At 37.3% G+C, this 12,721-nt stretch overlaps 1 protein-coding gene across 7 annotated transcripts in view; it reads left to right on the forward strand.

The window, feature by feature from the left end:
• The window catches only part of MIB1 (MIB E3 ubiquitin protein ligase 1), an 84,366-nt gene that overhangs the window by 15,515 nt on the left and 56,130 nt on the right, over window positions 1–12,721 (forward strand). For all 7 annotated transcript variants that reach the window (XM_038163836.1, XM_038163851.1, XM_038163888.1 and 4 more), the window contains exons 5-10: window positions 5,736–5,802; window positions 6,600–6,804; window positions 8,259–8,442; window positions 8,793–8,937; window positions 10,064–10,197; window positions 11,216–11,323. In XM_038163836.1, coding sequence (XP_038019764.1) covers window positions 5,736–5,802; window positions 6,600–6,804; window positions 8,259–8,442; window positions 8,793–8,937; window positions 10,064–10,197; window positions 11,216–11,323 — 843 coding nt within the window. The remainder of the gene's footprint in view (window positions 1–5,735; window positions 5,803–6,599; window positions 6,805–8,258; window positions 8,443–8,792; window positions 8,938–10,063; window positions 10,198–11,215; window positions 11,324–12,721) is intronic.

Consider the following 12,721-nt stretch of genomic DNA (forward strand, 5'->3'; position numbering starts at 1 on the left):
TCAGCTGTAAATTTGAAGATGTGATGGTGGCCCTTCACACAAGTTTTATAGAAATAGAAATATTTGGTTAATTAAAAAAAAAGCCTGTTAAACTGTATGTGAGACTATGTATGTAGATGTTGTTTTTAGGATAATAGAGAAAAAAATATGTACATGTGGATGTACAGAAAGGATAATTGGAGGCCATGTAAGTAGTGTTTACCTGATTGTAATCCATTCCTACACTAATTTTATCTTTGATGTTTTCAAAAAATGCATTTTTCACTTCAGACAGAATGGATTCTTGGATATCTATGAGAGTCATTTGAATGTAATGCTTAATTTTACAACTGATTAATAATTCATTAAGTTTACAATTCATTATTATTGTTTACTACTATTTATGTGCCATTATGTAAAGCTGTGACTGTCAGAAAGTTCACATAAAGTTAGGGCAAAATTGTTTTGGTACTTGGAAATTGGTTTAAAATGTCCAGAGAATGTGGAATCAACAATACTTAAGAGTATGTAGCCATGTAAATACAGCTGGGAAGAGACCCTGACTTGCAAATGGGTAACACTTGACTCATGCTAATGGAGCTGATGAAAGAAACACAGCTCATTATTGTAAGTCAGTGTTCTTCTTTGATAGCTTATAGGCTGCATCTGGTCCTCAAAATTAATCTATCTGGCCTGTCAGCTTTGGAGAGATGAGGTTTGGCTGGTGGGGCAGCAGGTGCTGACTGAAAACATGCATTTATTTCTGGTTAGATACTTGGAGGTTTTATTTGTGTTTGCTGTGTTTACATATGAAGTGGCTGAGAAGTGCATCTTGCCTCTGGTTCTTTTTTTTTTTGTGAAGTCTGACATTTAAGTCTGGCAGTTTCTGTTGCCACAGGTCACAAATTCCCGAATTGAAATCTGTATTTATGATGCTGTTAGGTCATTTGCTACATCCTCAGTAAGAATGAACTACTGTTGGCTTATATGGTTTGTTGTGCTACTCACATTTCTTACCTATATGTATTCAGAGTCCTGAGCCAAACTGAGCTGTCAACCAAATAACCTGCTTTGGGCATTTTTTAATTTCTAAAAATGTGTGAACCCATCCTTTTGCAAAAAAGAGAGATCATATGGAATTAAAAAGTTAATGGGAAGATTGTGATTTTGCTTTTGGGGCTTGTGACTGGATTTTATTTCTTCATATCACATGAGCTGAGGATGTAAAGCTGGTGACTTCCCTTGGTTTTCAGTGGAAAATAGTTCCAGCTACAGGAGCATCCTAAATCAATTTCATCATTTAGGAATCTGTTTCTTTCAAATTTCTTTTCTCTGTACCACTTGCCTTTTTTGGCTGCGATTAGCCTCTCCTAGTTTCTCATTTTTGAAGATTGTGCTTTCATCTGTGTAGCCTCTGAAAGAAGTGTCTGTAGTTGTCATCCATCATTGTCACAGTGATATGTAAGCCATCTGTGTTGGTGTACTTTTTTTCACAAATTCCAAATAGTGAGTGCGTAAGGGAAGTTGGGATTGCCTGCCTCTAGGTGATTGATAATTAATGTCTGTTCATCAACTTTTGTTTGGATTACACGTGAAGTTATTTTTTGAATATGCTCTAGAGGATTTTAAGAATTTCTTGTTACCACTTCCTTTTTTTAAATAAAAGCAAGGTAAATATCTTAGTATACTAGGCATTGTATGTGAATGTTGTAAAACACTACTTCCACTGTAGTTAAAACTGTCAGACCTGTAATGACAGTCAAATGACTAGAGAACTGAAGATTTATCTTATGCATTTATTTGCATTTGTCAGCAGACTTTGTTTTGCTTCTTTTTGATGTAGTCGCATTTCTCCTGTAGTCTCAACCAAGTGAAGTTTTTCATCTTTATGTGTTGCGAAGAAAAATATTTCCATTAAGGAGAAATGTATTTACTGATCATTTTCCAATTTTATTTATAGTATTAACTGACAAGGAAGACTGTATCTTCCTTCTAAAAAAATAAAAGTTACACATGCAAAGCTTTTATAAGTGCCTCTAATATATAGTAAGGTTACAAACCATTCACCCAGTATTTGCCTGAGGTCTGGTTTCCTCTTTAAGAAACTGTTATTATTGTTTCTGTGCCTCACACCTTTTTGTCGTTTCAGTCACTTTCTCTACTGTCTTCTACCTTCTCCATTTATTGCTTCACTTTTCCCAGCTTGAAACTGACAAGGAGTTGAGTTCATGAAATTTGAAACACGGTGTTTCTTATAAACCTTAAGCTAAAACATACGGATTTATCCAGTCTCTTGTTGCCTTAATCTGGTGACAAAGCAGCATGCACTGAGCTTTTTCCATTTGCCTCCAAAGGGCTGATTTCCTTGCCAAAAGCTGTTGTGAGTTTGAAGACCTAAAGTGACCTTTACTGTGTGTATCCAGTGCTACCTTGAACAACTGCAGTTATGGCACTATTCCTGCTGGTGTATCTGTAAGATCAGTATTAATTTCTCCCCTGATACTTGCTGCTGTTGTTAGATGCTGCATCGGTGCATCTGGATCAAACATTCCTCTTTTTCTCAGCAGCAAAGCTTGTTTTCTTACAAAGTCTGTAGATCCTTCCTCCCTGGTATTGATGGATGGCATTCCATATTGATTGGAATAACTTAAAAGTTATTTCTGTAGTCAGCTGCTCCAGCTTTGTTTTTCGTCCTCAAGGTCGGGGATAATGGTGCTTTTACACCATCTGGCAGCACTGCTGACTTTGGTCTACATTTTCTCATTCTCTGAAGTTTTATGAAGATGAAATTGCTGCTGTTTATTTCCATTGGTATAATTGGATGGTATGTCAAAGTACATTTATTGTATTTCCTATTTGACTGGGCAAGTCATGATCTCTATGTAATAGAATCACATAATGATGGAATGCAGATTTTTAGGAAGTTAAAGTGTGGGTGCTAGAAGACCAAAGTTCTCCATTGTAGGCAAAGACCATTATTACCCATTGCTCATGTGCATCAGCTGTCACTGCTGACCTGCAGGTTGTGCAGTGCAATGTCTGATTTGCATGCTTTTCCTTGAGTTCTGATTGATTGCCTGCTTAACTGCCTCTAGTTGTACACAAATTCTACAAGATCTATTGCTTATTTTTCTACTTCCTGAAAGAATCCTACTTGGGGTTTAGCAAATGATTTCTCCATCAAGTCACTGTAGAAAAGCTGATTTTTTTCATCTCCACCATGTATTTACATTACACCCAGCCTCACAGTTGTTACTACTTTTTCTGGTGGTGTCACAGTGAGTCTAAAACTTGTATTCTGACATCCCTTGTTTGGGTACTTTTCCTTTTATGCTTGCACATGTCATCTCTAAACAATCTGGTATTTTTATTGATTTTGACAGCTCAGGGTGACTCATAACTTTTAGAAATCCCAGTGGGGTTCTCTGAAGTGCAAAGCCTGGTGCATCCAGGCTCCATCCATGTGTGTTTTTGCTCCATGTGCACTAGGGGGGCCTCTTGCCATGCAGTCCTCAGTGTAGCGTGACCAGAAGCTTACCATCATCCCTGATTTTTTACTTAAATTACTTGAGCAGGAGAAAGCTTATTTTCCTTCTCTGAAAAGTGTAACAGCCAAGTGCTAGAAGGAAAATTGTAGTTGCTTACCCAGCTTTTGTGGCTCTGAAATACAGTGAAATACAACTAAGTACAGTTTTCTGTCTTAAAACTCCAGAATCTTGTTTGGGTTTGGTTATATTTTAAGGCATTTGCAGGCCTTTATCATGTTGATAGTACTTTTCTTAGTAGTGCTGTTTGCCACGTTGCCAAAGGCACTCTGCTTATATACAGTATATAAGTTTATTTTGTGCTATCTTAATATCTGTAAATGTCTTATGTTTGTGTGTTTTGGGTCCTCCATTATTTTGTTGAAGGCTTCTGGAAAAGAAAAAAAAAGCCATGTTCCCTTGCTTTTCTGCTATAATTAGATCATACTCTTGTTTTATTCTTTAGCAATGTAACATTGACTACATCATGTAAGAGAAAGGGAGACAGTTGTGAAGCTGAGGTTGGACACCAGTCTACCACTTAGTCTTTCAACCAAGCATATCATTATACTCCAGAAATAAACTGTGTGCAGGTCACAGTGCAGGCAGGGTAAAATACAAGTGCAGGTTTCTGAGTTTTGGGTTTTTTTCTATAAAATTTAGGATACTGTAACAGCTTCCAAGTAATGTCAGCTGCAAAATAGTAATTAGCCTTTTAATGAACATTTTGTTTCTTCTGCTAGGTTTTAGCCCTCAGTCTGCTCAGTGCATTAACACTTTCTGTAACACAAGCAATCTTTCACCCTGATTTGCCTGGCAGGGAGGAGAGCCTTTGGACTCTCCTGCACTCTATTCTTAGTGTTCTGAAGAATGTGACAGCAGCTCTTGCATGTGCACCCCTCCTTGTTTCCTTCACAGACAGCTGCTTGTTGCCTGCAAGGAGGGCTTGTATTCAGTGGGTGAGACGCAGTGCTCCCGGGCACATTCAATCTCCCTCGTTCCGGGAATGAATGAATTTGCCATCTGGGATGGGCCGCGCAGCCCCTTTGTCTGCGGCCGAGCTAAACCCAGCACCTGCCCACCGGGTGGCAGCATCCTGCCGCAGGCCTGCTGCTGCCGTGCCGAGCAAGCTAAGCTTTCTCTGCTTCCTCTGGGGATTTGAAGAGTGGCTAAAATCTCATTGTTTTCCTCTGACTGTCTTCATCGTTTTTCCAAAGCGACGGTACATTCTTCATAGACTGAATTTTGTATTGTTTCTGCTTACCAGTTGCCAAGGGCGGTGTTGTGCTCATTAGAGCCTTGATGATTTGGAAGAGTTCAGAGTTTTCATTTTAATCCTTTTGCAGGAGGACAGTCTGTCAGTAAATCTCGGGCAGGGGTAAAAGAATTGTTCAAGTATGTTTAGTTGTGGTTAATTATATCATTACCATCACCTGTCCCCTACTTCCTCCCCCATGCCATAGAATATTCTGACACATTTTGCAGTTTCTGATCTCCTTCCCAACTTACTTTGCACACAAAAATGCCCTTTGTTTAGTGAGAATTGTTTCATAAGGAACAATGGCAGATGATAGCTATTTGGAATTAAGCATTACACATAAAGGAAAGGAGAATTATAGAAAATCCACTGGCTTTATGAATAGAAGTTGGTTACCACACTTGAAGCTTCTCTTTCTCATAATATGAAACAGTTTTATGAAGAATGAGCTTTAAAACCCTTCTCTTTAAAAAGAACATGTTTAGCTCAGTGTGGTATTTTGTAGGCTTTTTTGAAGTAATACCCTTCTGCATATTCTCAATTAAGAAGTTTTCATTTTATAGAATCTGAGTGGCAAGTTTTCTTCCAAGTTAAACATGGATCTGTCAAAAAGTGTTGGGAAGAGTGGGCAGCACTGGCAGGCATTAAAAGATGTTTCCTTGCTTGTGTTCACAGAATTATTTTTTAAAAGGAAAAATAACTAAATAGAACAATGCAGAGGTGCTTTGTGTTAATTCCTGTCTTTGAACTAAACATTTCTCATCCTTTATAGCCTCTTATATTTATAAAGGTTATTAAAGTTTTGAGAATATCAAGGCTGATAGATTGGAAAGTATTTGAGATTATGTGCATCATGGGACATGTTTTTGTACACATAATTTTCAGCCTTTCTCAATTGAATATTTCAGTTCTAGTTTCACTGACCTGGAGACTCTGTCACTGAGGACTAAAGTTTTCTCAATCTCTCTCTGTAGTCTGACCTGAAATGTGTTCAAGATGCAAAAGGAGGCTCTTTCTACAGAGACCATTGTCCTGTGTTAGGTAAGCTGAAGTAAATTCATGTTGATTGGTATTAATTATACTCACTCTGGATTTCCCTTTCCTTTCTAAATGTCATCCAAAAGTACTGTCCTTACTAGTGAAATGTAAATAGTAACATTTCTGTGTACTAATGATAAATTGTCATGCTTTTCTAAATTGTATTTGGTATCAGTGTGCCAAGGAGATGGCAAGGGAGCTTTTAAGTGTTCATTAAGTTATAAATTGTGTTGTGTGTCCTGTGCACTGTATTTCTAAAAAGCCAAACATGGCTCTTCATTCTTACAGAACTGGCTTAAATGCTAAGAGATATAATAAATCTAACTCCTTGCACAAAAGCCCTGTTGTTTTATTGACACCACAACTTTTATGTGTCCAGATATCTAACACCATATGATAGCTTTTAAGATCCTAGTTAGAGCCCATAGTGGAACTGGTCACAAGTATTTAGCATTTGCCAGTGTCACTGCTATTTACCTTGAAAACTCAACAAGAAACACACAGTTCTGTTGCCAGAGGTTCCAAAGTTTTTTTTACCTGTTGGCCACTATAGTTGCAGAGACATTGTTCTGGAATCACCATCCCTGGAAGTGTTGAAAAAATGTTGATAGGGTACTTGGAACAGGGTTCAATGGTGAGCACGGTGGTGGTGCTTGGTTGATGATTGGGCTTGAAAATCTCAAGGGTCTTTCCAACCTTAACAATTTTATGAGTCTCCGAAATTAACTTTGATTCTTTAAATTGCTTGGAAAATTAGTATGGTGATGTAAACTTTTTTTTTTCTTCTTACTTCCTTTCAGGTGAGCAAAATGGTAACAGAAACCCTGGTGGGCTGCAAATAGGTGACCTTGTAAACATTGACCTTGACTTGGAAATTGTGCAGTCTTTGCAGCATGGTCATGGAGGATGGACTGATGGCATGTTTGAAACTTTAACAACAACCGGAACGGTTTGTGGCATCGATGAGGACCATGACATTGTAGTACAATATCCAAGTGGCAACAGGTTTGTTCTATAGCCTTCATTGTTGCTTCTCACAAACTTCCCTTGCCTTCAATGACTATGATTACTTGGTACCAGAAGCTTTCTCTTCTCCTTTTGTGTCTGTTAAGATTTCCTTCTAGATGTGTCATGAGGACTTAACTTTGAGGATGCTTTAGTAGGAAAAGGAATTTTGCTGTGCCTCTCACTTGTGAAAATTTATGTTCAAAATAAGAAATGGTGCTCTAGACTATCTTACTTGCAAAATGCAGTGTTTTAAGCAGTAGCTTCCTTTTAAATTAAAAACTATCTATCCCATGGTTTCAAGAGGCAAGGTAATAGCAATTCATTGTGTGCTTTCAGGAAAGTAGTTTAAGAGGACAGGTGACAAACTTTGGGGAGGATCTTGTCTAAACTAGAGTCACCTTGGCATGATCCATATCTAGCCTTTTATTATTCAAAATAATGTTAGTTTATGTAAATACAGATCAAGAATAGGAGGTATTGGGGAAGCCAAAACCATTCCCCACAAGCAGTTTAGGTTTGAATTTTACTTAGCTCTATCCATGTTAACAAGACTCAAACCCAGCTGTACAGTGGGGTTTGAATCTAATGTGGCCACATGGTTTTCTCTTCTCTTGCTCTCAAGTATTTGGCTTATTGTTAAAAAGTAGCAGGTGAATGGAGTATCATTTCAGTTGTTCATCATTCCAGTTCATGAAGTTTGACCTGTTCAGTTTGTCCAGAAAAAAATAGCAGTGTACTGCTCATTCAGGATATCCCTCAAGATATTGTTGGCTAATATTGCAAAGTAATGCAGAACAAACCTGTTTTCCCAGCTAAATGGATGCAAGTTTTTCTTCTGGCAGTCATGTCAGCAGACTCAGTGACAGGAGCTGCTCTGTCCTGTGGTCTTCTCCCTGACAAAACAGTGTAATGCCTCTAAATCAGTTCAATTTAAATACCAATAGGATAGTTTGATTGAAAATTGAGGTATATCTGGGACATCTATTTAATTGAAAAGTATTGTTATGTTGCATCTTTTGACCTGGGGGGAATGGCCAAAATGCTGTGTTCTTATGTTGTTTCCTGACACTTCAGTCCTTGTGAGACAACTTGGATCTGCTGCTTTTCAACCAGTTATTTCCTATCCCTGTAAAAATAAAGTAACAGTATAGCTCCTTTCAGGACTTCTACATTACTGTCAGCTTGCTTTCTCTTAGACAGGATGTTTCTTAATTGCCTTTACAAATGTATATCTCTGAAGCTTATCCTTGAAATTAATTAATGAGCCACAATTAATGAATTAATGAGGCAAGTTTATGGACAAAAACTGGATAACAGCAAATATAGTATCTATGGTATCCAGTCACAGAAAGTTTGTTGGCGTATAAGCAGAAACTTAACCAAAAGATCATTTTTTAACATATATTTCATTTTGTGTGTTTAATATATACTTTAAATTATTCATTGTTTAGGTGGACATTTAATCCAGCTGTTCTCACCAAGGCCAACGTTGTCCGAAGTGGAGATGCTGCTCAAGGTGCAGAAGGAGGAACCTCTCAATTCCAAGTGGGAGACCTTGTTCAAGTTTGTTACGACCTGGAACGAATCAAGCTTCTCCAGAGAGGTCACGGAGAGTGGGCTGAGGCAATGCTTCCAGTGAGTAGCTGTGTGTTTGCATTCATAGAAAGGTCATGCTTGTGCAGTATTTCTAGTAATGTACCTGTACATTATTGATATGTACCTGTATTATTGGTATGGTACCTGTACAGTATTGGTAATGTACCTGGAGGCTGCAGCAGTCTAAAAGGGATTTTCTTTTAAATTTTCATCAAAGGCAGTGTAATACTTGATCAGGTGCAGCAATCTGCTTACCTCATGAAACCTATATAAAAGTAGTAGTGATTTTGCTGTTAAACAATGGACTTCATAAAATTTATATAATATTAAAAATAAAATACTTAGAAATCTGAATATTTTATTTGAATTTGATGTTTTCTTTAATTCAGACTTTAGGTAAAGTCGGTCGGGTTCAGCAGATCTATTCAGACAGTGACTTAAAGGTAGAGGTTTGTGGGACGTCTTGGACCTATAATCCAGCAGCTGTCTCGAAGGTGGCATCAGCAGGATCTGCTATAAGTAATGCATCTGGTGGTAAGTTTGAAGAATAAGTAGTAATATTGCCATATGTATGGCAAGTAATTGTGTTAATTAAAAAAATGTTACTAGGTATTCATACATTGCTTGTATGCAAGGTATAGCCTTGGAGTTTGTGTAATTGAAGTTTTATGTGAGAAAGATAGGAAAAAAGCTTGCAGTCAATATGGAGATGTTGTTATATTGATCAGGTGCTTCTGTTTGATCACAGTGCAGGTGTGTCTTTGGGGGTCCACTCTAAAGACTTCAAAATAGTTGGAAGGGACATCAGATTGAAATAGGGACTGAGGCATGCAGAGAGTGTCCCTGGCAGTAGCAAGCAGCCTCCTTGTTTAATAGGTGGTTTAAGATAGCAGGCACAGGCAAGGAATCTGTTGCAGGTGGTTATTTATTATAACTCAGGATATTTATTTCTTTAAAATTTCTGCCTTAAAACTTAGACATCCTGTGACTAATTACAGTGGGATTTTTTGGTGTCTATGTAATCACACTTCAGTTTTGTTGAACATGCTGTCATTCATATAATAACAAGGCAGGAAGACTGTCCAGCGTGTTTTGTATTCTGTTGGCACTTTTCAATTGAAACTAGAATTTTTCCTTTTTTTAGTCATAGTAGTTATTCTTTCCTCTTCACATATTTGCTTTAATGCCAAGAAAACTTTCTACATAGTTTTCTAGATTTTTTTCCTAGGGAGGCATAGATGCCGTGAGTTTTCTGAATAAAGAACCGAGTACAGTGGCCATAAAACTATCTAGAAGAGTAATACAACTTAGTGTTTCAGATCACAGAAGACAGGCTACACCTAATGTTAGAAAGTCTGTAATAGCAATACATAAGTTCATGTGTTTACCTTGTCCCACCCTTTTGTATTTTACAAAAGAAAAGCTATTTATGGTTCAACCATCTTTGTTTGAAGTGTCTAATGTGGCAGTCTCCACTGTCTAAAGGGTACTAGGGTGCAGCTCTTATTTCAAACTCAGTCATTTTACAGCTGCTATTTTATGGTAGTTTGTGTATTACTATGTACATGGCCTTAGAAACAAAACAAATGTAGCTGGGTTTTTTTCTGTTCTTGTGTAATTAGAATTGTAATTGTAGTTGTCCTTTGGTTAACAATTACAGAGAGATTGTCCCAGCTATTGAAAAAATTATTTGAAACACAAGAGTCTGGAGATCTCAATGAAGAATTGGTTAAGGCTGCTGCCAATGGAGACGTTGCTAAAGTGGAAGACTTGCTAAAGAGGCCAGACGTAGATGTGAGTGTTCTGTTTTGGGAGTATCTCTTTTGGGGGGCCTCTAGTACTAAAGGAAGTGCAGCTGTTCTGAATACTCCTTGCCAGTAGATAGTGTGTCTTCTTAGAAGTAATACAGCTAGTTCCAGTATCTCTTCTTCCATTTGTTGTCCTGTGAAATGTGTGTGGGCTGTGTGAACACAGAGCTGTACATACTTTCTTGCTGGACAGATTTTGTAGTCTTTTGTTTGCCATAAATTAGGGTTCTTTTCAGCCTCTGGCTGCCAGAGTTGGTGCAGAGGGCCAAACATTCACAATTACTGCAAGGTCTTCAAATTCTTCTTTTTTCAAAGGGGATGGAAGGAAGGAGGGTAGATTTTTCAGGATGTTTTTGCTGTTGTTATGAGTTTGTTTTGTTTTATTAAAACTCACAAGGTAGATCATGTAATCTGTTCTCTGTCAGATTTCTTTTACCAACTTGTCTAATACTGAAAAGTCTAAAAGAAAATGCTTAGTAATTATAGGAGTTTGTTTAGGGAACATATTTTAAACTTAGTCTTTCTCACTACAACGGTAGTAATGCTTGCAGGTAAGAGTCTGAACTTCTTTGGTTCTGAGCACTGGTTTTTAACTTAAGATTTTACAAAGCATGGGTTTTTGTTCAGACTCTCTCCTATTGTTGCTGTAAGTTTGGCAAGGAAGTTGTACCACAGAGCAGAGGACAGGTATAAATCTGAAACTTGTTCTCAAAAATCTTGCCTTTACAGGGGTCACCCAAAGATGAATGTTTTTAATTCATGTATCATTAATGTCTCAATGTTTGTTATAAATCCATTTCTTCCTCTTTGCTTCAGTCTAGCTAATAAAGAAATGAAATATAGAAGCCTAGGCAATCTGTAGATGCTAAGAAGGCATCTTAAAATTGTTCATTTGATTCTGTGTTATGTGTGCTGTTGCTTTAAGTTTTCTACTGCTAAACGGCCTCACAGGTGTGTGTGTGTGTGTGTGTCTTGAAACTCACCTGCAAATGTTGGCATTCCAGGTGAACGGGCAATGTGCTGGACACACAGCTATGCAAGCTGCAAGCCAGAACGGCCATGTCGACATTTTGAAGTTGCTTCTGAAACAGAACGTGGATGTAGAGGCAGAGGTAACCTAAAAATTTCAAAATATGCTTTGTGTGTCCTCAAACTTTGTTACATGTGTAACAATTCTACTCAACTTGTCTTCTTTTTAAATGCCAGAGTGAAAAACTGCTTTTATTACTGTGGTTGTGTACCCAAATTAGACTCCTACTAACAGTATTATAAAGAGTCAATATCTAATTCTTTAACACTTCTTATTAAATGAAATATAACAGCTAACATGACAGAGCCATGTAAGCCAGTATGCGATGAAGCCACTTGTTTCTTTCCTTTGGTTTCATTTCAACAGTAGAATGCAATGGGAGCTCTGCCTGTGGCATTGTGGGGGGAAAAGATGTTTTTAGATGCTGCATCTCTAACTTCAGATGCTTGCCGTGCTTCTTACATATGCAAAGTTCAGTTAGGAGAAATCTTTAAATTCTTAACTAAAACAAGTTTAAGCAGAAGGTAATAACAGTATCTTTGGGTAGAAACTGCCAGCTCTGTGTCCAGTTTTTCAGTGCCTTTTTTTTAAACCTCACTAAAAACAGAAGTTTAGGTTTGAACCTCTTGTTTAGGCTTTTTAAAGTAATTGTTCTTGAGAATTATCTATTAGCATACTGTGATATTTGCGTTTTGAGTTGATTTTTGCTCAATTATTTGCACAGAATTCATTGATACTGCAACCATTTCTCGTTTTGCACAAGGCAGGAGGCACAAGAAGGATCTGTCAAATTTGATTTATTAAGAATAAAATCTGAAGACTTGTGGGATGCTGAGAATTAATTGTGCACCTGGTTTTTGTTTGCATAACAGAAAAATAACTTCACATGCTTGGGCATCTAGCATTATATTGTATTTGATATACAGGAATTATGGAATGTTAAAACATTATTGAGGCAACATAATTCTTGGAATTAAAATTATTTTATATTTACAGATACACCATTAATCTATAAAGCTTTCATGCTGGCAATACATACTTGCTGTGATCTGATTTCTGTGAAGTAACTTCATGTTAGAAGTAGTGCTTTCACTGCAGTACACAGTAAATACTGTTAAAATTAGGCTAAACTGCTTTTTGTCTGTACTGTGGTGTTCATAGCTGCCATGTTAAACAAGTGGTGGACTGAAGGGAGGGTTAAAAGCATTAAAGAGGTAGGCAGAAGCACTACTTGAACAGTTTGAAGACAGTACACCTGGTAATCTACTAGCACTAGAATTGTGAAGCGTTTCATGTTTGTTCAGGCTTCAGAAGCATCATTACACTAGCATAAAAAAATTGTCAGGGATTTTACCTGACTTTTAAAGCTGTCTTCACATAACTGTGTTGCTGAAGTGAAGATGGTTTTCCCACTTGATTATATAATTCCCTTGGTAATTATAATATTAATAATTTTCATAATATTATTAGATTCATAGTT

This window comes from Motacilla alba, chromosome 2 (genome assembly GCF_015832195.1).
Source record: "Motacilla alba alba isolate MOTALB_02 chromosome 2, Motacilla_alba_V1.0_pri, whole genome shotgun sequence".
NCBI lineage: Eukaryota > Metazoa > Chordata > Aves > Passeriformes > Motacillidae > Motacilla > Motacilla alba.